Here is a 25,069-nt window from a genome sequence, read left to right as displayed (position 1 = left end):
GGCCAATGATTGCTAACCGATTTCTCGTTAGCTCGAATGGAAATGTCCGTCTCTGTCTGATTTTTTAATTGTTGTCTGAGTGAATGAGGGCTGCTCATCAGGAAGTATCCAGCGGGCGAAACTTTAAAATGACTATTTAACATTTCGGCCCCGGCCACGTCTTGCTCTGCTGTGCGCGACAAAGAACAGGCCAACACAGTCTCTGCAGGCGCCAGTTGCAGTGGATTCACAATGAAAATGTATTCAAGGGACACTGTGTACCTGAATAGGTTAACTACAGAAGGTAATAGCCCGCTGGACAGCCTCTCTTCATTAAGTTGAACTCATTAGCTGTTATAAAGAGCTGCGAACTGGCTAGCTAACTCCTTTCGTGGCTCAACATTAGCTAACGTTAGCTAAATATCCCACATAGCTACCCGCGTCTGAAATCTGCTAGTTAGCATACCATACGTTAGCTAAACACAGACCAGTATGTTTAGCGTGTGGCTAACATAAACTGACTTCACCGCGGGTTTCCAGCTACTCTAACTAGCACGCCCCCCCCCCTCCATTTAAGTTGCAATGCTAACCGCACCAACACAATTAGCTAAGTTGGCTTGCAATCCCAGTGGAGGGTCAAATTCAGAATTTCTCGTCAGAATGTATCCCCCGAGCCCGCAAACACCCATCATATAACACTGCGTGTAATATAAAGGAGGTGGGTGGGGTTCATATTTGGGCGGCCTTCGTTGTCCGCCTCTGGAAATACACCCGTCATCTAAAAGAGGCTATACAAGTAATTGGCGTCTTTTAAAACAGAAACATATAACCCGCTTTTTCCGCTAAGTCAGCGTGCTAATGAGTAGCGAGGTCAGATGCTGTAGCTAGCTCCGTCAACAATCAGTATCGAGTCTATTGCCAAGGTAGGTACTCACATACAAGCCTTGGTATATTGGAAACATAGAGACAATAAGTAAATATATATATGTATATATATGTATGTATATATGATATGATATACACAACAAGAGAATAGAAAATAGATTTAAAAAAAACATTTGAATATATCTGTTTTTAACATGAATGAGCTGTGCAGTTTGTGCAGAAGTTCACAGTATGTGTACATGTTGAAGTGTGCTGAGACAATAGACCAAAGGGTGTGTGTTAAAGTAATGCATATTGAGTCAGCTACAGCCATTTATTGGTTACTCATACTTTACTATACTTTTAACACCTCAGAGTTGTATTACCATGACAGCCTGATCATTGCTCAAAGCGAGGATAAGGGAATTGAATTGGTTCTGGTTTTAATCTGATGTTCGTGTTTGCTGAGCCAGGTGTACAGTACGCACAGACATACCCACAGACCATGAAAGCAGTCCAACCGTGTGCCGAAGCATCTCTTGAATAGTTATTATAGCCAAAGCAGGTTTACGTCGGATCTATAGGCCAAAAGGTTTGCTTATAAAAATAGTACACAGCACTGGATCAGCTGAGGAAGTTAGGAAATCGTGGGAGAAGCTTGTCATCCACTGATACTTTCAGTACTTTAATTTAGTTCTCCCTGCTTTAAATGATGTAGGTCAGCCTGTCAGGCTTTTCAGAGTGTGGAATCCACAGCGCAGCCGTTATTATTTACTTCATGTTACGGTCCTGAGTTCAGTAAAAACAGCATGTCATTGAATTCCAAAGGAAATGGTCCGAGTCAAACTTCTCGCGTGAGCCCATGGAGTGAATTTGAGATGTAGCGCTCCAGCTTCAGATGTTTCAACGAGACGCGCGTTTGGTTTGTGTTGCAGATGGACGGAGACAGCTCGACCACCGACGCCTCCCAGCTGGGGATCACCGGAGAGTACATGGCATCCAGCCACTACGTCCTCCAGTCTCAAGACGGTGTGTACAGTGCACCCGGAAAGTATTCACGGCGCTTCACTTTTTCCACATTTTGTTATGTTACACCCTTATTCCAAAATGGATTAAATTAATTTTTTTCCTCAAAATTCTACACACAACACCCCATAATGACAATGTGAAAAAAGTTTTTTTGAAATTTTTGCAAATTTATTAAAAATAAAAAACTAAGAAATCACATGGACATAAGTATTCACAGCCTTTGCCATGAAGCTCAAAATTGAGCTCAGGTGCATCCTGTTTCCACTGATCATCCTTGAGATGTGCAGCTTAATTGGAGTCCACCTGTGGTAAATTCAGTTGATTGGACATGATTTGGAAAGGCACACACCTGTCTATATAAGGTCCCACAGTTGACAGTGCATGTCAGAGCACAAACCAAGCATGAAGTCAAAGGAATTGTCTGTAGACCTCCGAGACAGGATTGTCTCGAGGCACAAATCTGGGGAAGGTTACAGAAAAATTTCTGCTGCTTTGAAGGTCCCAATGAGCACAGTGGCCTCCATCATCCGTAAGTGGAAGAAGTTCGGAACCACCAGGACTCTTCCTAGAGCTGGCCGGCCATCTAAACTGAGTAATCGGGGGAGAAGGGCCTTAGTCAGGGAGGTGACCAAGAACCCGATGGTCACTCTGTCAGAGCTCCAGAGTTCCTCTGTGGAGAGAGGAGAACCTTCCAGTAGGACAACCATCTCTGCAGCAATCCACCAATCAGGCCTGTATGGTAGAGTGGCCAGACGGAAGCCACTCCTTAGTAAAAGGCACATAGCAGCCCGCCTGGAGTTTGCCAAAAGGCACCTGAAGGACTCTCAGACCATGAGAAACAAAATTCGAAAAGGAGATGGCGGAGCATATCCACTTGTTGGTGAAAAAGGAGGCAAAGAAATACGTGAGAAACCGAGTCTTCCTCCAAAACCTTAAACGCCTCGAAGACCCAGGGCAAGAAGTAAAACTGAGCCGGGAACTGTGCCAGTCACTCAAAGCCACCTGGCTCAGTAGAGAGGGGCTGATGGAGGATGCTCAGATGGCCTTGTTGGCCTGCAGCCTTGTGGCCACGGAAATCATAAACCGCCTCAAGCCTACCGTGAGCTTCGCTGCGGGCGCCAAACAGGGAGACGAGACTCCGTATGATCTCAACATCCCCATCAAAAGAGAGGAAGCGGAGCCGGAGCCGGAGAGAGAGCTGACCCGGCTGGAGCTGCGTCTGCAGGTGGAGCGGGCACAAGCCAGGGAGGGGGTCTTCTTTGCAGAGCCAGAGCCGGAGCCAGAGCAAAAAACCAAGAAGAAGAAGAAGAAGTTCTTCTCTTGGCTCTCTAAACTGGCCCGGTGGAGAAAGACATAGATGCTCAAGCACAAAGGCGTCAGTGCATCACGAGCTTTCCACACACTTTTCCCGTGACATCGTTTTCTCTGTTTCTGCACATTTCTTTCATTATTGCATTTAATAAACATGTATGTTTGTGAAGCGGGATTTCAAAGTTTAAAGTGATTCTTTATTGCACCGAGAGCCGGCGAAGGCATCGGAGTGCTGGAGTAATGTGTTTATGTTTGCAATGGACCGCAACACTCAAGAGATTTGGGGTGTCGATGCTGGTCGGGGGGCTTTGCAGGAGCATGTTTTACGCCAGTAGGTGGCAGAAACAAACAACCGCTTTAGTTATTGCTAACAATCAGCCTTTTGATTAACATTATTGCGTAAAAGGAGGAAATGTATTTAGTTTCTAAAAGCTGTATTTCTATTTTATGTGGGAGGCGCAATCATTCCTGCAGTGTTTGATTTGATATTTTCATTGTTTCAAATACAGGAGATCCTGAATCACAATTACGAACTGGCTTTGAATTGCTATATTCCCATAAAATGCAGTTTTAACACCTGCCAAAAAGCGATTTCGAGGCAGAAGCAACCTTTCAGTCACTAGATAGGAGCTGGAATCACTTTTTTGGCTACATTATATGGGTTGTATTGGCCCTTTGAAGGGATTTGAACAGGGAGAAAGGACTGGGTGGGCTATAATCTGTCAAATGTACCCCCCTCTCCCCCATGAATGAAATCACTTTGAGGCAGAAACAACCTTTCAGTTACCAGGTAGGAGCTGCAATCATGTTGGCAGGCGTCAAACTGCATTTCATGGGTTGTTTCGGACCTTTGAAGGTATTTGAACAGGGTAAGGGGCTACACTTAGGACACCCCCGACGGCCAGCAGCGGCCCTGCGCCCTCAGAGTCGGCACTGACTGTGAGCTCTTGGCCATGAATAATTCAGACAGGCAGCGTCCAGAGCAGCAAACTCATTTGAATCTGCTGCTCTGGCACTGACCTCAGACAGCAGGAGCGAAGGGAAATAATCTCAAGGCTGACCTCTCAGCATAGCACCACATCCGGGAGGCGACGGTGGATTCATACCATTGCCGGTGTCAAAAAAAAAAAAGCAGCAGGGAAGCCATTTTATGCCTTAACACAGCTGCTTTTATGAAATAATGTGGGGGGGGGGGGGGATGCCGGCCTGGGCTGACCCGGGGTGGGTGCCCACTATGGCCTTCCAGCTTGTTCAAGTAACACCACACTTCATCTCCAGCGTTGGGGGCACATGACATGGACACCTGGGCAGTCCAGGCTCCGTACACTTGGAGACTCACATACTCTGAAGTCTGATCGACATCACATCTGAACCCCAGACCGACTCCAAGTTATCCATCCACGCTGGAACTAAGTTAAAACCACAAAAACAAATTCCTATTAAAAGGTAGTTTAGTGACAGAAATTGTATACTTGAAATCACTTGTTGCAGATGATTCCTATATTATATATATAACCCCTGAATTGCGTGTATTGCGTACATTTCTTTACTCTTTTACTGCTCTTTTTCAATTATCAGTGGTCACACAATTCATTCTAATGATCTTTCTTTTAATTACCACGCTCCATCAACCTCCAGCCATATTTCCCATAGAGTCTGTCTCTTCAGACGTGTGAGAATGGAAACGCCCACCCCACTCGGTGCCTCTTGGAGAGGGAGCTGCGAGGTCAAGGATCAGCACCTTTTTTTTTTTCCTTCTCCTCCTCCTCCTCCTCCTCCACCCCACAGCTTCCTAAAGGAGCGAGAGGAGGAAAGAAAAGGCTGGATAAATGAGAGCCACGGAGTCGGGCAGCAAAAGAGAAAGAGAGAAATTAAATATTGAAACGGGTTAATTTGTCCTTCTCAACAATCCCAGCTTCCTGCCCCCTTCATCTCATCTCCTCTTCCCTCTAGAGCTGCTCACAGATCATCCCATTACCATAAAGCCCATTAATATGATAATTATCTGTAGCTGCGCTTTGGCAAAGTGTGCGTTCATTGACCAGATTAGCAGTAATTATGCGGCTGAGTTGGTGGAGTGTCCTCTGACCACTGGGAGTGGAGCCGGAGTTCACAGCTGGACGCATGCGGAGGAACTCAAAACTGATTTCTGTACACCAACAAATTGCGCACCGTTTTGTTTGTGCGTTTTCTGCACGGATGGAGAAGACTTCTCATCGGCTTGAAGACTTTGAGATTGTAAAAATAAAAGCAAGTCAATCGAGTTTACTTGTCATGTAATCAGAATCAGAATCAGAAATACTTTATTGATCCCCAGGGGTGGGGGGGATTGTACAGGTCCCGGTGCTCCCATTCAAGAGTGGAAAGCAGCATAAAGTTAGAGATAAAAGTATGTACAACATATAAAAATAAGAAATAGAAAATAAAAAATACACACATTTTACAATATTTAAGTGAAAAATACAAGTAAAAAATATATACAACAGCAATGTATATGTATGTGTATATATACATGTATGTATGTATTGCACTATTTCACTGTTTCATTCAGTCCCATCGCCACAGGTGTATAAAATCAAGCCACCTAGCCATGCAGTCTGCCTTCACAAACATTTGTGAAAGAACGAGTCGTTCTGAAGAGCTCACTGAATTCTTCTCTCCTACATATTCCACGATCAACTGTAAGCGGTATTATTGCAAAGTGGAAACATTTAGGAACCACGTAATGTTACAGAGCGGGGTCGCCGAGTGCTGAGGCGCATAGTGCGTGAAAAGTCGCCAAAGCTCTGCTGCAAGGTCCATAAAGGCATGGTTGGATGAGTTTGGTGTGGAAGAACTTGACTGGCCCGCACAGAGCCCTGACCTCAACCCCCGCTGAACACCTTTGGGATGAACTAGAACGGAGATTGCGAGCCAGGCCCTCTCGTCCAACATCAGTGTCTGACCTCACAAATGCTCTTCTGGATGAATGGGCAACAATTCCCACAGACATGCTCCAAAGTCTTGTAGAAAGCCTTCCCAGAAGAGTGGAAGCTGTTATAGCTGCAAGGGGGGGGGGGGGGGGGGCACCTTCATATTAATGCCTATGAATTTGGAATGGGATGTCATAAAAGCTCCTGTAGGTGTAATGTGTAGGTGGCCCAATACTTTTGTCCATGTAGTGTATGTAGTGCACTGACATGTAAGAATAAGTAATAGTGAGGTAGTATGTGTAGAGGCAGGTCCAGAATCATATCATAATCATATCTGCTACAATCACAGTGAAATGTCATAAATAGCAATCAAATAACAGGGACAGAAATGCCTTGATGATAATAGCTCCCTATTGAAAATACTGTAGTTGTATTGAGCGGTATTACTGGGGAAAGCAACGGTGACATGGCGCCATCGTGTGGTGAAACCCTTGCATGTCAGGTTGATTTGAGCACGTTAACTTGACAGCTGGTACAACAGGTTTCAGAAACATAAACATAATGAACTGTTTAAAACCTATAGATACGATACAATTGCCAATAGGCTGTGACTTTTGTTGGCAGACAGGCTGTTCGGGGTATTACAGCCTATTTTATTTCTGTCAAAACTGACTGAGGTGAAATATTACCACTTCTCTGAACTCGCCTCATGGACCTTAATACACACAGAGGGGAGGGTGAGACATTTGCGGGAAACATGTAGCCTAGAAGAGATGCGTTGCCGTGCTGCCATAAACGTAGGAATTAGGAAGACGCAATGCGATTAAGACCGATGTTACAGAATGCAGTGACTCAGTGCTTGGCTTTCGCTATTAAACTAGAAACAGCCAAAACACACATTTGTATCTTAAAATCGTCTACCACATTCGACTGAACACACGACCCACGTTTAAAATTTCACGGTCACTACTGTTTCCACCGCTGAATTTACTCTAAACCTGTGAGGTAGGAGCTTGCGGGGAGTCCCTGAACGCAGCACGGCCCTCTGCCGGCCAGAGGCGGTAATGCAGCCGCGACTCCGCGCTGGGACTGGTCCTTTCGCAGCCATTTTCTGTCCAACCAAACAGCCGTCTCAGGAAGGTAACCAACCAGGGCTTCATTGCAGGTTTGTGCCTGGCTCCGGCCAATGATTGCTAACCGATTTCTCGTTAGCTCGAATGGAAATGTCCGTCTCTGTCTGATTTTTTATTTGTTGTCTGAGTGAATGAGGGCTGCTCATCAGGAAGTATCCAGCGGGCGAAACTTTAAAATGACTATTTAACATTTCGGCCCCGGCCACGTCTTGCTCTGCTGTGCGCGACAAAGAACAGGCCAACACAGTCTCTGCAGGCGCCAGTTGCAGTGGATTCACAATGAAAATGTGTTCAAGGGACACTGTGTACCTGAATAGGTTAACTACAGAAGGTAATAGCCCGCTGGACAGCCTCTCTTCATTAAGTTGAATTTATTAGCTGTTATAAAGAGCTGCGAACTGGCTAGCTAACTCCTTTCGTGGCTCAACATTAGCTAACGTTAGCTAAATATCCCACATAGCTACCCGCGTCTGAAATCTGCTAGTTAGCATACCATACGTTAGCTAAACACAGACCAGTATGTTTAGCGTGTGGCTAACATAAACTGACTTCACCGCGGGTTTCCAGCTACTCTAACTAGCACGCCCCCCCCCCCCCCCCCCTCCATTTAAGTTGCAATGCTAACCGCACCAACACAATTAGCTAAGTTGGCTTGCAATCCCAGTGGAGGGTCAAATTCAGAATTTCTCGTCAGAATGTATCCCCCGAGCCCGCAAACACCCATCATATAACACTGCGTGTAATATAAAGGAGGTGGAGGGCGCTGGGGGGTGGGTGGGGTTCGTTGTCCGCCTCTGGAAATACACCCGTCATCTAAAAGAGGCTATACAAGTAATTGGCGTCTTTTAAAACAGAAACATATAACCCGCTTTTTCCGCTAAGTCAGCGTGCTAATGAGTAGCGAGGTCAGATGCTGTAGCTAGCTCCGTCAACAATCAGTATCGAGTCTATTGCCAAGGTAGGTACTCACATACAAGCCTTGGTATATTGGAAACATAGAGACAATAAGTAAATATATATTTATATGTATGTATATATGATATGATATACACAACAAGAGAATAGAAAATATATAAAAAAACATTTGAATATATCTGTTTTTCACATGAATGAGCTGTGCAGTTTGTGCAGAAGTTCACAGTATGTGTACATGTTGTACAAGTGTACTGAGACAATAGACCAAAAGGTGTGTGTTAAAGTAATGCATATTGAGTCAGCTACAGCCATTTATTGGTTACTCATACTTTACTATACTTTTAACACCTCAGAGTTGTATTACCATGACAGCTTGACCATTGCTCAAAGCGAGGATAAGGGAATTGAATTGGTTCTGGTTTTAATCTGATGTTCGTGTTTGCTGAGCCAGGTGTACAGTACGCACAGACATACCCACAGACCATGAAAGCAGTCCAACCGTGTGCCAAAGCATCTCTTGAATAGTTATTATAGCCAAAGCAGGTTTACGTCGGATCTATAGGCCAAAAGGTTTGCTTATAAAAATAGTACACAGCACTGGATCAGCTGAGGAAGTTAGGAAATCGTGGGAGAAGCTTGTCATCCACTGATACTTTCAGTACTTTAATTTAGTTCTCCCTGCTTTAAATGATGTAGGTCAGCCTGTCAGGCTTTTCAGAGTGTGGAATCCACAGCGCAGCCGTTATTATTTACTTCATGTTACGGTCCTGAGTTCAGTAAAAACAGCATGTCATTGAATTCCAAAGGAAATGGTCCGTGTCAAACTTCTCGCGTGAGCCCATGGAGTGAATTTGAGATGTAGCGCTCCAGCTTCAGTTGTTTCAACGAGACGCGCGTTTGGTTTGTGTTGCAGATGGACGGAGACAGCTCGACCACCGACGCCTCCCAGCTGGGGATCACCGGAGAGTACATGGCATCCAGCCACTACGTCCTCCAGTCTCAAGACGGTGTGTAGATCGTCTCGGAAACGAGCATCAGCAGTGTTGCCGTTTCGGCCCAGGTCACGCGGAGCTGATTCTCTCCGTGTGTTTTGTCCCCTGTAGACGATGCAGACGAGAGTCTGAATGACCATGACGACGGCGGTGTCAAAGAGAACTTCAGGGAGCAGGACATATATCTTCCTATTGCCAACGTGGCTCGCATCATGAAGAACGCCGTTCCTCAGACTGGAAAGGTTAGTGAGAGAGAGAGGGAAGGGAAGAAGCAGGAGTGATCAAAGTTTCATTATGAAGATTTTAGCTTTTCTCTTTTGCAGTCATTTTTAGTGTGACGTTCAGTTACTTTTCTAATTCTTAAAAATACATCTACTCCTTCTCCGTTGAAAAAATTCTGAATCTATGAATACGTAAATATTCTTCATTTCATTTTCATGAAATGAGCAGTTTCTCTATGAGTTCTGCCAGTAGTTTCACACTATACTTTACAAATCGGCGTTGCAAATGTTTTATGAGGAAGGGAATGCATTCAGCGAGTTTGTCAGACCTAAAAGGTTCACGCGGGGCATTTTTGGCGAGTGAACACTGAACGTAAACACAGCTTTTTGCATAGAAGACGATGATTTGAAAATGTAAATGCGGTCCCATCAGAGGTCGTCAGCCAACACAGAAGCACATATTTTCAGTTTTTGGTGTAAACACGGACACGTATTTATTGCACGCAGCTGTTTATCTTCCTTTCTGTAATTTGTTTCCGTTTTTTTTGTTGTTTTTTTTCTCCGCAAGATTGCGAAGGACGCCAAGGAGTGCGTGCAGGAGTGCGTGAGCGAGTTCATCAGCTTCATCACGTCGGAGGCGAGCGAGCGCTGCCACCAGGAGAAGAGGAAGACCATCAACGGGGAGGACATCCTCTTCGCCATGTCCACGCTGGGCTTCGACATGTACGTGGAGCCGCTGAAGCTGTACCTGCAGAAGTTCAGAGAGGTGAGACGCAAACGGGGGTCCGAGCGACCACGTCAACATGGACTGCGACAGTATGGCCCCAGTTACTTTGCTTAAAATCGAAGAATAGTTAGATGAAACTGTTGTTACTCGTGTTATTTAACCTCAAATTCTGATCTTCCTGTCGTGTTTGTTCGTCCCTCAGAGTAGGTTTGGATGGCGTGTTTCCAGATTGATTTCAGTCTAATAATTGCTCAAAAGTCACCCAGTGTTGATTTAAATGTTTCTTTTTTCTGCCCATTACAATTAAAAGCAGCTCAGTTGGGCAGAAAAACTGGCAACAGACATAGCATGGTGTGTTGGGAACAGCAGTAGAGTCACAACTGTCTAAAAATGCTTCAATACAATCAGTTAGGTAGTAATTTGATTACCCTAAATCGCGTTCAAATAATCAGAAAAGCTCTTTTGTAAATTCTTATACAGAAGCTGTTTTATTATTATAACCTAACTGCAAAGACCCGAAACTGGAATCCGTTTATTTCCAGTTCACACCACGTTCCTGTTTAGTTCCAGATGCTGATAACGTAACGTAACGTTTTCTGTTCCTCTGGTGTGTGTGTTTTTTTTTTCCCCCCAGGCCATGAAGGGGGAGAAGGGGATTCCAGGGGTGGCAGTGGGAGAAAGCCTGGGGGAGGATCTCACAGACGATAGCTTCAGTAAGTAGAAATGCATTTCTGTTCTCATTCTATTCCTTTAAGCTTGAAGTTCGGTCTCATTAAAAACCCCACTTTTCTTCCCTCATCAGCAAATCCACTGCCAGCTGGTATTATCACAGCAGACGGTCAGCAGCAGAACGTCATGGTGTACACCACCTCATATCAACAGGTAAGACTACACGCTCGCATTTCATACACTCATGCGGGTGGGGTGATAAAATAACTCAACTCCAACTCAACTCTGTGTCCGCGTTGCAGATTCCCACCGTACAGCAGATCCAGTTTTCATGACGAGGCCTTACCCCAAAGCCTGAACACGGCGGCTTCCTTACCAGGCCCATACTCGCCAGATGACCTCTGACCCCTCCACAGGGTAAAGGTTATCAGACGGACAGGGAGGGAGGGAGGGGGGGAGGGGGCTGCGTCCGCAGAAACCCTCATGTACAGAGAAATCACTACCTGTTCAGTAGAAAGTGTAGTTTCTAGTTGTGAGGTACCAAATGTTTTGGAGTGCATCCAAAGCAGCTGGGAAATTGAGGCTTTATTTTAAAGGCTAGTCTTATTACATTATTTAGTGGTCGGATTCCTTTTCGTGCGTGTGTATTAATGTGTTTGCTTTTATGCATTTTCTTCTTTTGAGCCCTGGGGTGGGGGTGGGGGGGGGTGAAGTGTTGTATTAGATGCTTATTTTTGAACGCCTTCTCTGTTTGAACCGAGAGAAGCCAAGTTGATATTGTCACATCAGATCATGCATCTCTTTTGTAAGTTCACAAACTTGTGCTTTAATGTATTGTAAATCCTTTGAATAAAAATTCGAAAGTGGAAGTTTTCGCCGTTTTTATTTACCACCCAAATGAATATTCAGCGAAGGTTCAAGCTTCCCTCTGTGTCTGTGTCCGAAGCGTCTGCAGCTTCTTCCTGTATTCGTCCTCCCCGGGGAAACTCATGACGCGGTCTCTGTCCCATGGACTGTAGAGACGAGGATTAGTAAGGACGTCCTCGGAGTTCCCAAAATGACGTCTTCATGCTGTGTTCCTGACAAGAGGGGACTGGGGAGTTTCCTGCTTCTAGGAAGGACCGTACTCAGAATGGCTCTGAATGGAAACTTGTGTTTGTTCGGTGCTGCAGCGTACGCAGTCAAAACAGGCCCGAAATGACAGACTGTAAAATAAAACAAATGGAATGCGTTGATGTATATAATATAAATAAGGTGCAGTTAGTGTGCATCACTTCATTATGTACAGTAAAGCTGGAGCTCAAACTTGGGAGGGAAGTACTGTGAATACTCCGTGGTGGGTCGGTCGCCCCACCACTTTGGTCCAGGGACCGCGTTGAAGGTTTCATTTGCGAGCTGTGCTCAGAACAAAGCTAACGGAGATGGGTTTTGTATCTGAAGCAGTTTCTGTGAGTTTAGGTCTCTTTAAATTGACTGGACACATTCAAAAACCTAAAAAAAAAAAAAAACTATAAAAATGATTGAATGAATTAACAATAAAATATCAAATCATCAGTGCAGTTTTTCAAAACATTAAAATCAACAACAATCAGACAGGAGCTCACCTACGGCCAGGTAGTCCAAGGCCTGAAACAGCAAAGCCATACCCCGTGTGATGCCCCGGGTCCGGTTATAACCCAAAATATCAGCCAGAGACCTTATCAGTTAGTTCAGTGTGACTTTACCTCGGCTGGATACTCCCACCAGATGTTGCCCCCCCCCCCCCCCCCCCCTCCCCTCGGTTTCTGCACATACCGGCTGAGATAAGTTCAGGGTTCATCAGGCACTGGTCAGTTTTTTTTCGTAGTAAACACTGCCACCTTTTGGTAGAACATTTATATCTCGTGCTAAACTACATATCTTTAATACCCTTTGAGTGAAACGTGTCAACAAGGAGCTTTAAGGAAGGAAAACCTTCAGACTAAAGGTCTCCTATAAATCAATACTTACAGTACTCATTAAAGGGGTTTTAACTTCTAACTGTCATCTTAATTGTATATGTAGATTTATAATAATTAATACCCATATGCAATATATAGATCTATATACACACAGGTAGAGTGACACCTTTCACATAGTTATTTGACCCTTTGTTAGAATGAAAATGGCATTGTTTAAACTTTCAAAGTGCGCTCGACATTATTTTCAACTCCATCCAGACGTAGAATCGGAAGTCCAGGAAATCAGGGAGGGGGTTCGGGCAGGCAGGATCAGGTAAACAGGGGCTTTGCTCATTGCAAAATGCAGTCTGACAGAGGAGTATCGGAGAAGTGGGCATATGCTGCAAATATATGCGAGGTAATCGGAGGAAATGGGGAGTGTGGGTGGAGCAGGTCAGGTAGAGAAACCGGCGGGTGGGGGGGGGGGGGGTTATAGGAGGGCAGGAGGGAGTGGTTGGCTCTAAAATGAATGAATGAATGAATGACCAGGGGGGGATCCGTGACAGTTATAATTGATGATGATCATTTAAATGAACACCCGAAAATAACACTGCTGATCATAGCTACGCAGATGACACTCAGATTTACTAGTAATGGTGGTCCCATAGACCCTCTACATTCAACATGCCCCTCCCACTCCTTCACACGCACACACACACACACACACACACACACACAAAATGCTGTAGACTGGTGATACTGCTCATATTCATAAATGTATCGGACTCACCTGTAAAATATTGCACGCTCTTGAGTCATTTATTGAAAGCCAGGGAAATGTTTTCCTTTTAAGCGTATATCAAACAGGTGCTGTGTGTACGCAGGTGACCTACCATACGTCAGATAACCGTGCTGAAATGCAGGAACACCTCAGGGAGAAACTGCGTGTTGAATCAGGTGGCGTTTGGACGTAGTTTTGCCCCCCGCCTGTCGACACCTGTGGTTAATTAACAACTTTACGCCAGTCGTTCTTTGGGTATGGATTGAAGGGAGGAGGAGGACAAACACCCAGCCTCTACGACTTTCTCCTCAGCCTCGGAGGTTAACAGGGACCGAACTTAAACTCGCCTTTAGTTTGAACAAGGCTTGGCCCAAGCTGACCACATCAGCTGGTCGCCATCCAACACGAGGAAGCCGTTAGCGGAACACGGTAACTGCTTTTCTGGTGAGGTCATTTTTTTTTAAATCACAATATTTAAAAATAAAAATGAAGGACTTATTTATAAGCACATTCGTACATTTTGCACAGTGTTGCATCATCAGCTGGCCACGGCTAACGGCTAAATATTGGATGGCCATGATATTTTGTGCAGACATTCATGGTGCCCAGAGGATAAATCCTCTGGCGGCCCCAGCAGCTATCGCGCATCCAGTGAAACATTCCAACATCTAACAGATGGATTGGCACCAAATTCAGTAAAGACCCTCATGGTTCCCAGAGGATGAATCCTCATGACTTTAATGATCCCCTGACATTTCCTCTTGAGGTTGGCATTTGTGGTTTTGAGTGAAGGCAGCAAACAAGTAGCCTATTGACACCTTCAGATGGAGTTGTCGGTCACGTGACCCTCGCCTTGCAGGTGGTAGCGATCCCTCAAGAGTCCCTCCAGTTGCTGTCCATCCTTCTTTGCCACTTGAAACCAAAATCCCTCTCCAGATGTGTCCTCTTTGACACGCTCCAATATGCCTCGTGCAAAACGTGACTTCTGTCTATTCCCGACAGTCTAAACTAATTTAGTTTAAATACCATTTCGGGGTCGCAGGAAAAGTGTATCATCGATTGTAATCTCGGGCAATCTCTGACATTAGGCTTTCTTGTACCGAGTCATTCTTGATAAGCTAAATACCTCCATGTACATGTAATGTAAAATGTCACATTTCCTGTGGGTGGCCCCACCTCAGGGCCCCCGGGCTGGAAGTGGTCTCCATCAGACCCACGCCCCACATGACTCATTTCCTCCTATAGAACCGCGGGGATCGCCCCTCGCCTTCTTCCCCGGGAAGCTCCCGTTGGCTGTTTCCTGAGCCGCCCCGGCTCTGTGAATAAACAGCACGCTTCGCTGTCTGCCCGAGGGCTCGCACATCCCTTGACGGACAGACAAATCAGACATTTCTCACAATAAACTGGCTGCACATCGATCTTCTGTCTGAAGAGCTACTCCCAACAAAGACACAACCCACCTCCTCCCTTTCCTTTTCCTCCTTTTTTTTTTTTACCTACCTATTTGTCTGTTCAACCCCCCCCCCCCCCCCCCCCCATCCACCCATCCCATTGTTATATTTAAGACGCTATAAATAACAGCAAACAATCTAGTAAGACTGAAAGTTCAAGTTTTACTGTGGCTTTATTCCTGATTACTGCCCATTTTGGGGAGGACTAAAAGGACGAGGTACCGACTAACTTGCTGTTCTTGCCGTCTGCGGGGCTTGAAGTGTGAAGTGTGTCCTGAGAGTGGCACTAGAGGAAAGACCATAGGGCTTTTATTTAAAAAGGATTTTTCCTCTTGCCTTGAAAACAGAGCACAGCACTGGTCTACATGTTAAGGCAAAGTTCAAACAGCAAACTGAATTGCAGTTTCTCTGAGATCTTGTGTGCAGCTGACATTTTGTCCCGACGGAGTTGCTGGAAGGTTCAACTCGAAGGGATCGCTGTGGCCACTCTACGTGTAGATATGTAGCTATGAAGACTCATTGTGTGGTTTCATGAGGATGAAAATGATGCGCATCGTGTGCTCTGGCCTTCACAGTCACCCGATACAGTATCAGCAAGGAAAGGTCGGGGGAATCTCCAAAAGTGTTCGTATTCGTCCTTTGTGGATTTCAGGAATAGTGAAATCCCTAAAATGACAAATGTTATATTGTCCTGACAAGCGACCTCTTGTGGTCTGCGGTTAAGGTATAGTTGGGATTAGAAACTAAAACACTTGGTTGAGGATAGGAAAAGGTTGTGGTTGCGGTTAATAAGAAGGCTAACATTCATTTGCAGGTCTGTGATGGGAGGCAAACCCACAGTCAGAACACTACCATACGCCAACCACCGAACAAAAAGTATGAGGACTTCTTGGAGGGACTTGACCAAACAGGAAACATTTCCTGGGACACAATCCCAAGGCCCACTTCCTCTCTTGTTCTGGAGATTTTAACCACCGGCAGAGAGTTTGCTCGGTTGTCGTACGACTTGTAGATATCCAAGTGTTCCACCATTCGGAGCACTTTTTAGGACTGAAGCTGAAGGTGATATGGCCAGAAGCTCAAGAGCACGCTGACATTTAACCTCTTCTGCTTCCGAAGCAGTGTGACGCTGATAGGACACCTGTTCGGAATGAAGTATCACATTGTTGCTGATGTTTGCCAGAGAAAAAGCGAGCTGTAAATTGCCCGGGGGAGATTTCTCTTCGCAAACCCCCCCCCCACCCCAAAAAAAAAACAGAGCCTTATTCAACCAGGGAGTCTGCTGTGGATCTGGCCGACAGTTTGCGGTGTCAGTCAGACATGTAGCCGCATAGTAGCACCTCCAGATAAGTCTGTGCTCTGTGTGTCCTATCACGGGCTGATAGAGGTATGCGCCCCGTCGGCTCGACCCCCCGCTGTCACTGATTCCTCCGAGGCTCCTCGGCCCCCGATAGCTTCCTCTCAGGCATCGCGTCTGGAGAATTTTCCTGCAGGGCACACACACACACACACACACCATCCTTCCACTCCTTTCTTAGGCTATCCTACGTCACCTCCTTCCTCCCTTTAACCTCCGACCCCTTATCCTCCCCATCCATTCTGAAAGGGGAAGATGATTGCGGGGTGGTGTGAAGTGAAGGAAGGCGGGTTAACAAGAAAGCTTCTCACAGTCAAAGCAGAGGAAAGAGGCATTTGCTCAGAGCAGAACCTCCTGACACACACACACACACACACACACACATTCTGTACTTAAGAGTCCAGATGCAGCTCCACTTGGTACCAGCCTTCTGATTACAAGGTGTGGAGTGTTCTGCGTCCTGTCATTACTCTCATGTCAGGCCTCCTCCCACACTAGATGTGCAGAACAGAGCAGCAAACATCGAAGGCCTGATGAAAGACGGGGAATTCTCGCTTCTCGCCGTGACCCTATGAAATACTGCTCATCCCCGCAGCTGGACGCCGTGCAAATGTGCGAAATATAATATATGAATATTTGCGTTAGGAATTCGGTAACTGTAAACTGCAACAATAACAGTATCCAAAAGCTGCTTAGCCTCCTCAACAGCTTTGTACCTCCTGTGGATCAGTACGAAGTCGCCGTGGGCAACCAAACTTCACTCGAACCCGCAGAATTAGAGAGAAGATCCCGCAGACGCCAAACGCGTCGGGCTGAATTTTGGAGAAATGTTGATGACGTGATTTCCATTTGATGGAATGGTGCCAGCTGCTGTCAATCAAACACAGACACCAACACACACACACACACACACACACCCCTCCAGCTGGCCGAGGCGAAAAGGAACATTTGTGACCCCCTTTTTCTGCCGAAAACGATTAACAAGGCATTCAAAAAAAAAAAGTCGACAACAGGAGGCGATGACTAAATGTGATTTCAGTCGGACTTCACAGGAGTCAGTGCGACTTCTTCTCGCCAGGGATAAAGTTCCTAAATACTGTTTATGACTTTATATGGTGCAGGTGGCAATATTAGGCAAAAAAAAAAAAAAAAAAAAAACATCACATCCTGTTTCCTGTTCACCCAAAAGCATGATGGCAAAAAACTCAAAATGTTTTCTCCCGTCAAGGAAAAGAAAAAAAAAACTAAATTAAATGTAACTGTAATACAACACAAGCGTACCCACGACCAGGCAGCGGCCATGCCACAAGTCTGTATTTGAAAGGGAGTGAAAACCGAACAAGAGCGGGTTTCAGCGGGATAAGACACAAAGACTTGAGGACCAATCGGAAGAAACCCACGTGTGTCAGATCCAGTGGTGAATTTATCAAACATCACTCTGATTGGGAGCCAGTGTCGTGGTCTGCCGTGTGCTGCTTTACAACTTTACAGCTTGTTCACTGCCCCTAAGTGGCCCAAAAATAACCACATCAATATTTATTTAACAAATCTAAGAAATGAATCATAGAAAACAGCCCTTTTGGCATTTGTATAGTAAGGATCAAATGTTTCTTTACTGTGGCTTTTGATGCCAAATGGATGGTTTTCTACTGCAATGCTGTCAGTTTCTCAGAGAACATCACAAAATCCCGAATGACAAACCCACAAGTAAGTCACAACTGTCGGTCAAATCCGCAGAAAAGAGGAGAGCGCGTTAACTCTGGCGCGCAGATGTGAGCTGCAATAAATCTGCTCGGAGCTGATACCAAAAAAAAAAAAAAGGAATTGCACTAAACTATGGGGAGGACTCGGCTCTTATCTCACGCCACCCTGCGATTGGTACCACGTCTCAAGAGGATTTCAGAAAGCTAACATGGTGCTGGGAAAGGAGCGTCGAGGAGCACCAAGGTGGGAGGAGGTGTTTAAAGGAGACCCAGGAGGTGCTGAGGAGGTTACCGGTGGGGAGTTGGGGGGGGGGTGTACGGGAATGCGCTCTCACATTCCTGGCATGCCCGCCTCATTGTGGCGGGCTAATGAGGCAGAGGGAGGGAGAGCAACCTCTGCCTCGGGCCCAGAGAGAGAGGACAAAACGGCGGGAGCGCCGGGCCGGCACGGAGCGGCTGAGCTCATGGCTGAGGAATTCCAAACGCCGGACATGAGAGGGCACGGCCCGGTGCCAGCAGTGTTCTAACCGCACACACACACAGGGTGACCGATGCTGGGCCGGTGCGAGGAGTCAGCCGGTGTCTGACACACCCCCCCCCCCCACCAGGAACTGAAATCTAAAAACCTGAGAATGTTGTGTTTGCAAGAGCTAATCATTCGCACAGCCTGCAGTGAGACGATATAGTTGCGCTCAGCAGTCTATGAGTGGCAAAGGTTTACATCAAAGTGAATGAGGGGCTTCCTACTCGTGAGTCACAGCTGACAAGTGGGCCGATGACATGGGAAGCAAGCTCCGTCACACTCAGGAAGCTCTGTGACACATGCCCCCCCCCCCCCCCCCCCCCCCCGGCATCTGTCATTTGCTCAGTGATCTCAGGGCCATGCAGAGGTGATGGCGGGGGCGACACCCACGAGGAGCTCTAGGATCAAACCGCTCATTAAGCACAGAAGCTAACGCGGCATTCCTCTGACCGGCTGCGGAAAATTAGGACGGCTGCTGGCGGTCAGGCACGCGGGCGGGCACGCTCAGACATTCATCGGCGCTAATCTGGCTGCGTGAGTGCAAACACAGCTGACATAACGCCCTCGCCTCCCCTCGCCTCCCCTCGCCCCAACCGCTCCTACGGCAGGAGCGCATAGAGAAGCATCCCGCCCAGCTGGACAGGTCCAAAATAAAAACAACGTGTTTGAAAAAAATGATTGTGCCGTAGAGGAGAAGCCACAAGGTCCGGTTGACAGGACGCCCATAAGTGCCCAGTACTTCAAATGTTTGTTTGAATATGTTTCTGAACACACTTGGGGTCATTTACCTAAAGCTACATTCATTGATTTTTTTTTTGGCCACTTGGGGGCACTGCAACAAGCTGTAACGCAACGTTAGCAAACAGTTGCCTACAGAGCGCTGCAGGGATGACGTATTTTTTTTTTGTAGGCCAACCCGGAAGTTAGCATCGCCCCCTGGTTCCCTCGACAAAAAGCCAAGGGGCCTCACTTTGAAGAGCCTATAGATAGATACAGATATACATAGACAGATAGATATAAAGCATAAACACAACGAGGCCGTAAAGGCGGCACCAGTGAGTGCGTGTTCAACCTCTGTAGTCTCATTTAGCCGCTTGTTAGCAACCGCCTTTTTTAAAGACACTTAAAAGCAAAACAATGAGCACTAGCATCCCAGACACAGAGTCGGCGGATAGCTCTGTGTTTGGGATCGTCACTACGCGAGCCACCGTTGATAGTATTGATCACAGCCACGCCAAGTCGTGGCCGTGTCTTTGAGGCTCGGCCTCTGAAGCTTTTCATTAATGACTCCTAGCTTCCCGAAGGAAGGAAAACGCCCACTAAAACCTCCACACCCTCGATGTTATCTCTCCTATGTTCCCCCCCCCCCCCCCAGACTTCCCATCGACGGCCAGCGGAGCTTGCATCCCGTCCCCAGAAGCACAATAGCGGTTGGACGATTACAAATGTTTGTTGCTGTTGCACTTGCGCCATCGTGGAGAAGGATCTGGATTGATTCCAGCTGCGAGCCGTCAATCGGGAGAGATTCGGAGCTAAGTGAATGGAGGCATGGTAGAAGTGCCCTGAAAGCAATTCCTGGGACGTTTGTGAGCATGCGTCGCCATGGCTACAAGCGACTGAGTCAACCCCGGCGGTTCCTGCAGGGCGACAATCTGGCCAAGCGGCCTGACTTTAATCCCAAAGTCAAACACAACGCCAGCTGGACCAGTGTGCCCATTTCGAGAGTGAATTAATGAAGTCATAGCAGGCTAATGGAAAAAGGAACAAATGGACGTTTCTCGTTAAAACTCCCGGCGCAAGAAGAGGCACGACCAGGATGGGTTTATTAAACAGAGGCAAGCCTCTTTTGTTCGTGTTTGAATGCTTGTGTGAAAGTGTCTCAGAATTTAAGAAAGAAAATGAATGAATTAAATAATAATTACGTCAAACATGTGGCGTCTTTCATTCTTTCTTTACAAATGAAAAAAAACAAAAACACAAATGAATCATTTAAAAAGCCGGGTTCCTGGACGGAGGGGTATAGGGGTGAAGGAGGTCTGACAAGGTACTGGAGGGGCAGGGGTATGTAAGGTAAGAAGGAGGATTTTTGTATGAGATGTGGGACCTGGACCGGGAGCCAGCGGAGGTGGACGAGGGTGGGTGGTTATGTGCTGCCAGGGCTTGGTGCGGGTGAGGACCCTGGCAGCTGAGTTTTGCCCCATACCGGAGCCTGTCCAGGACTTTGGTGGGCACCCCAGACAGGAGTCTGTTGCAGGAGTCTAATCCAGGCGGGGAGGTGATGGCGGTGTGAATGAGGGTCACAGACTTTCTCTCTGTGGATCAAAATAATTGTTCCAAACGCTCGGGTGAGGAAACCAAGAGAGAAGACACAGGCTTTTGCGGTGGAAGTCTGGGACTGCTGACCAACCGCAAGCCCCCAAACAGGAAACCCAACAGCCCCCATGCTGATTCTGTGGATCTAAACAGGCCTTTTCCCGCGATCAAACGGCACCGGTGCCACCGTGACCTCGCCCCCGCGTCCTTGAGTCACGGGCCATTTTAGGAAAGAGTCAAAACCCCAGGAGGGACACATTGTCTCCCAGCTTCCTTTGTTATTCAAAATGTCCCGGCAGCGGCCGTCCAGAGCTCTGGGATTGGATCGGACTGGGCCTGCCCCTGGTTCCTCATGATAAGGGAGGCAGGGACAGTCTGGTTGGGAGGGAGGGAGGGGGGGGGGGTATGGGCAATGCTCCTGGTCTGCCACACTGGCTGCAAGCAGCTGAACACTTTGCAGGAGGGTGAGCGACTGACTGAGTACAATACAGCACCGAGCTGCTGGGGAGAGAGAGAGAGAGAGAGAGAGAGAGAGAGACACTGAGCAACAACGGTACAGCCAAGGAGACCGCTGAAACACCCACCGCCCCCCCACCCACCCTAAATCCCCAAACTCTGCAGAGAGAGAGGAGAGACAGAAGCAGCAGAGACCAACAAAAGCATTCTTTGCTTTCAATTTAAAAGAAGAGGAAAGAGAAGGGGGGGGTGTAAAAAAAAAAAAAAAAAAATTGGACAATACTCCGGGGTGGGGGGGTGGGGGTGGGGGGGGAGAGATCGTTTTACTTGAGATACAAATTCAAGGAGAAAAGGCGTGACAGGGCGGCGTCAGTCAGCGGCCGGACTCGGGCTCGTAGTCCGCATCCAGAACGTCCCCAGGACGCAAAGTAACGGATTGTAAAGCGCGGCGGTGCGTGCGGGACGCAGTCTGATCCGGGGGGAGGAGAAGAAGAAGAAGAAGAAGAAGAAGGAGAAGAAGAAGAAGGAGACGGGCAGAGACGAGGCATGAGGGCGACCATGAGGATCCCGTGGCTGCTGCTTTCACTCGGTGAGTAGAGGTCTAGGTCCCATCCCACCCCCCCTGTGATGGCTCTGGGGGCTCTGGGATGACGCTTCTTTTTAGCCGCTGGGACGCGGCGACAGGTGCGCGCTGGAGCCCGTTAGAATAAGCCGTCCTGCCCCCTCTCACCTGCAGGTATATTATAGTTTTCCATGTTTCTGACGCAGATGATGGATCAGTGTCATGCGGAGGTGGAACCCCCCCCCCCAAAAAAAAAATGTGGTGGAGTAGAAGTACAGAGGGGATTTTGAATGCTCAAGGAAAGTCTCAAGTAGTACTTGAGTAAATGTACTTAGTTACTCTCCTCAGGCGGTATTTTCATGTCGTGGCTGGGGGGGGGGGGGGGGAAGTGGAGCCCCTTTGAAGTACTTGTTGGGCGCTGTTGGGTAGTTTAATCCAGTGGTCACCGGTTCCCATCTTCTGGGGGCTGTCTGCTTGTGACCCCTCACGACTTCACTCGAGGGAGCTTGGAGGCAAAGCGGGGGCCTTTAAAGCGCTGCTCAAAGTAAGTCAGTTGTTGTAATCACCTCCGCGTCCCCTGTGATCCTTTGCTGGGGTGTTAGTGTTAAAGTTAGTGTGTTGTATTTGTCATACTGCTGCATATAAAATCTCACAGTGAATAAAAGTTGGCTGGGGGGGGGGCTGATTAATGCAGAAAAGTTTTTTTGTTGTACTCAATTTGTGGACAACTGCAGGCCCTCACAGGCCAAAAGAACTGGGGGGGGGGGGGGGGGGGGGGGGGGGGAATGTGGACGCTGCCTGAGGAAAAACGTGACAAACTTGAGGCGTCTTTTTGTCTTCCTCTTGCCTTGATTTGTGCACAAATTGATGGGGGGGTGGGGGGGGGGGGGGGGGTTTGCTGTTGACCTGTTTGGGAAGCATATACATTCGCTGCCGTGTGAACTGTATGAAACCCGTATGAAAGTGGCCATAATCATGCGTAATGGAAGAATAGGGCTCATCCACCCCCCCACCTCCTCCATCCCACAGTTAAGGGCTCTCCAATGCCTCCCTCCAAGTACACACACACACACACACAGTCCTCCCAATAGCTGTGGACAGAAGGAGCCTGAATAATGAAGTTGCTGCCCCCCCCCCGCCCCGACCTCCCTCCCCTGGCTGAGAAGCGAGGAACGTGTTTTTCTTTAATTATGCACCTGCTGCTTCTCTCACCATTACACTAGGTGGATTCAGATGGGGAGGCTTTTATTTTTGGAGCGTGTGACACAGCCCCCGAGCTCCATCCGAAGGCTGTCAGCACTTCTTTTCTCCCCCCCCCGACATATTTTTGTGCGTGAGAACGCGCATCTGTGTGTGTATGTTTAACGGCCTGTTATCAGCCCGGGTTGTGCAGTTTTCAGGCGTAAAAGTGAGAGATTCTGATTCCTCCTCGTTTATTTTAACTTTTGGAAGAGCCAGAAACACTTCAGATCAATCTGCAGTTCGCCGCTCAGTTAAAACCTCTTCTCCATCATAAGGCGGCGCGTGGGAAACCCCCTCTCTGATGGGAAAAGATGGGCTTGCAGCATTGCTCCTTTAACTGGGGCCGTGTAGACCCGAGGAATGAGTAGTTTGTTCGACACAGTAAGTAAACTCACACTTCAACATTATTGACTGGCCGCAGTAACTTCCTGAAGTATTGTCATCACCGGGAGGTTGCCAGGACAACCAGCTGAGACTGAAGGAACCCGTCGAGCCACAGCGGCCGGTTAGTCAAACGTGAGAGTGGCATCGATCGATCCTCCCGGGCGGACCTGTGCTGAACTATTCCTTTAGATGTTATTCAAGGAGATGGCTTGCGTTGGAAAGTAGAAAAGTGGCAGCACGTTCACCAAAATGTCAAACTGTCCCTGTAGCAGCACTTGGTATTGGTGTAAGGATGTTCTTGCACTTTTTCACCACAACTTTTTGTATATAGAACGCAGGTTACTCTACTGGAGGTCCACTTGCCAAATGTCCATGGTGTCCCAGGTCCAGGAAGGGTGGATAAAGCGCTACTTAAGTTTTGAAAACTCACTTCTGTATTGAATGAACATGCATTTCTTAGTCTACTCACAAACATATGGTTTTCCCTCAACCTCTCTTTGCACTGGCTAGTTTTGAACATGCCTCTGGCAACGTTCTTGCTAACGGCGGCTAATAGAATCTGATCAAAACGTGCAGTGGATCGTTAGATGCTTCAAGTCAATGTCTAAATAGAGCATTTGGATCCCGGACTAAAGGAAGAGAGCAGCGCTGTCAGTTTATCAGTCCCCTCCAGGACTTCCTAACCCCCCCATGCAGACCATCTGTCTCGTGCGCGTCTGCGGGTTCACGGCTTGTTCGTTTCCTACCCGAACAAGCCTGCTTGGCACACTCGTCTGGTGTCTGCGCTGGCTGGCGTACATGGGAGAGAACAGAGAACAATAGATTGGGGGGGGAAAAAAAAAAAAAAAAACTTTATCAACATCCCAGTTCCCAAGGAGGCCGTGGCGGCAGGAGACGGCCTTGAGCCACCCTCTCCCACTCAGGTGTTGACACCATTTTCAAAGCATAGCATCAGTTTTTAGAACTGAGTTGACTCAACATCCAACAGATTGTTCACTTCATCAAACGAAGTAGTCTAGAAACAGCCTCCCGGTATACGTCGTGGTCCGGGTTTGGCAAACCTCCAGAAGGCCTTCTCTCGTCCTAGCTTCTTCGACTGTCTTTGTCTCAGACGAGTCACCCGGCGTCTTCTAGGATTTGAAACAATGCAAACCGGGATTGCGATAGGTCCTCGTGTCCGATTGTGACGGCTATTAATACAACCGCAGCTGCAGATTACAACCGAGTGAGAATTGTGTGAGTGTGAAATAATACGTTTCCTCAACTATGAACTTGAGTTTAAAGATTGAAGTCTGTTGCCTTAAAAGATTTTCAAACGTTGTCTTTTTTCCGCCGCGTTGAAATGCGCTGCGATGAGATGGAGAATCCCCCGTAGTGAACGGTGAACATTTGGTTAAGCAGGTTGGTGCATTCAAGGACCCTCCAATATCTGATATATAGTATTTAATGTTTTTAAGTTTGCTCAGTTGTCACGGGCATAATGTACTTTTCTTTATCACTGTCAGTGCTTCGTGTTTGTCTGCAGACGATGATCAGGTATTTGCTGTCCAATGCGTCCTTGAAAGTGGAGAGTTTTTAAATCGGTCCCTGCCCGCGAACGCGACTTTGTCAAACTTATTGTAATGG

The 25,069-nt window shown here is 47.2% G+C and overlaps 1 protein-coding gene across 5 annotated transcripts; it reads left to right on the top strand.

Annotated features, from left to right (window-relative positions):
* Window positions 1–1,775: 1,775 nt before the first annotated feature.
* Window positions 1,776–11,621, top strand: nfyba (nuclear transcription factor Y, beta a). 5 transcript variants are annotated; one of them, XM_070928742.1, is made up of 7 exons: window positions 1,776–1,861; window positions 8,407–8,414; window positions 9,247–9,377; window positions 9,925–10,122; window positions 10,718–10,796; window positions 10,886–10,965; window positions 11,055–11,621. In XM_070928742.1, exons 1-7 carry the CDS (start codon window positions 1,779–1,781, stop codon window positions 11,085–11,087), a joined length of 612 nt encoding a protein of 203 aa, XP_070784843.1. In that variant the 5' UTR covers window positions 1,776–1,778; the 3' UTR covers window positions 11,088–11,621. The 5 variants fall into 5 exon arrangements, with proteins under 5 accessions (XP_070784843.1, XP_070784844.1, XP_070784840.1 ...); XM_070928739.1 differs by lacking the exons at window positions 1,776–1,861; window positions 8,407–8,414 and adding exons at window positions 7,216–7,260; window positions 9,057–9,150; XM_070928740.1 differs by lacking the exons at window positions 1,776–1,861; window positions 8,407–8,414 and adding exons at window positions 7,435–7,559; window positions 9,057–9,150.
* The last annotated feature ends 13,448 nt before the right edge of the window (window positions 11,622–25,069 follow it).

Source organism: Enoplosus armatus, chromosome 22, assembly GCF_043641665.1.
Source record: "Enoplosus armatus isolate fEnoArm2 chromosome 22, fEnoArm2.hap1, whole genome shotgun sequence".
Taxonomy (NCBI): Eukaryota; Metazoa; Chordata; class Actinopteri; order Centrarchiformes; family Enoplosidae; genus Enoplosus; species Enoplosus armatus.
The sequence above is the reverse complement of the archived record's forward strand: the minus strand, read 5'-3'. Positions and strand labels throughout refer to the sequence as shown.

What these genes read in the sequence shown, in the direction of transcription:
- nfyba (XM_070928739.1), top strand. Translation starts at nt 9,057, where the DNA reads ATGGACGGAGACAGCTCGACCACCGACGCCTCCCAGCTGGGGATCACC. An exon ending in CCGTTCCTCAGACTGGAAAG is followed by an intron (nt 9,378 to 9,924) that starts GTTAGTGAGAGA and finishes TTTCTCCGCAAG; the next exon opens with ATTGCGAAGGACGCCAAGGA. An exon ending in ACACCACCTCATATCAACAG is followed by an intron (nt 10,966 to 11,054) that starts GTAAGACTACAC and finishes TCCGCGTTGCAG; the next exon opens with ATTCCCACCGTACAGCAGAT.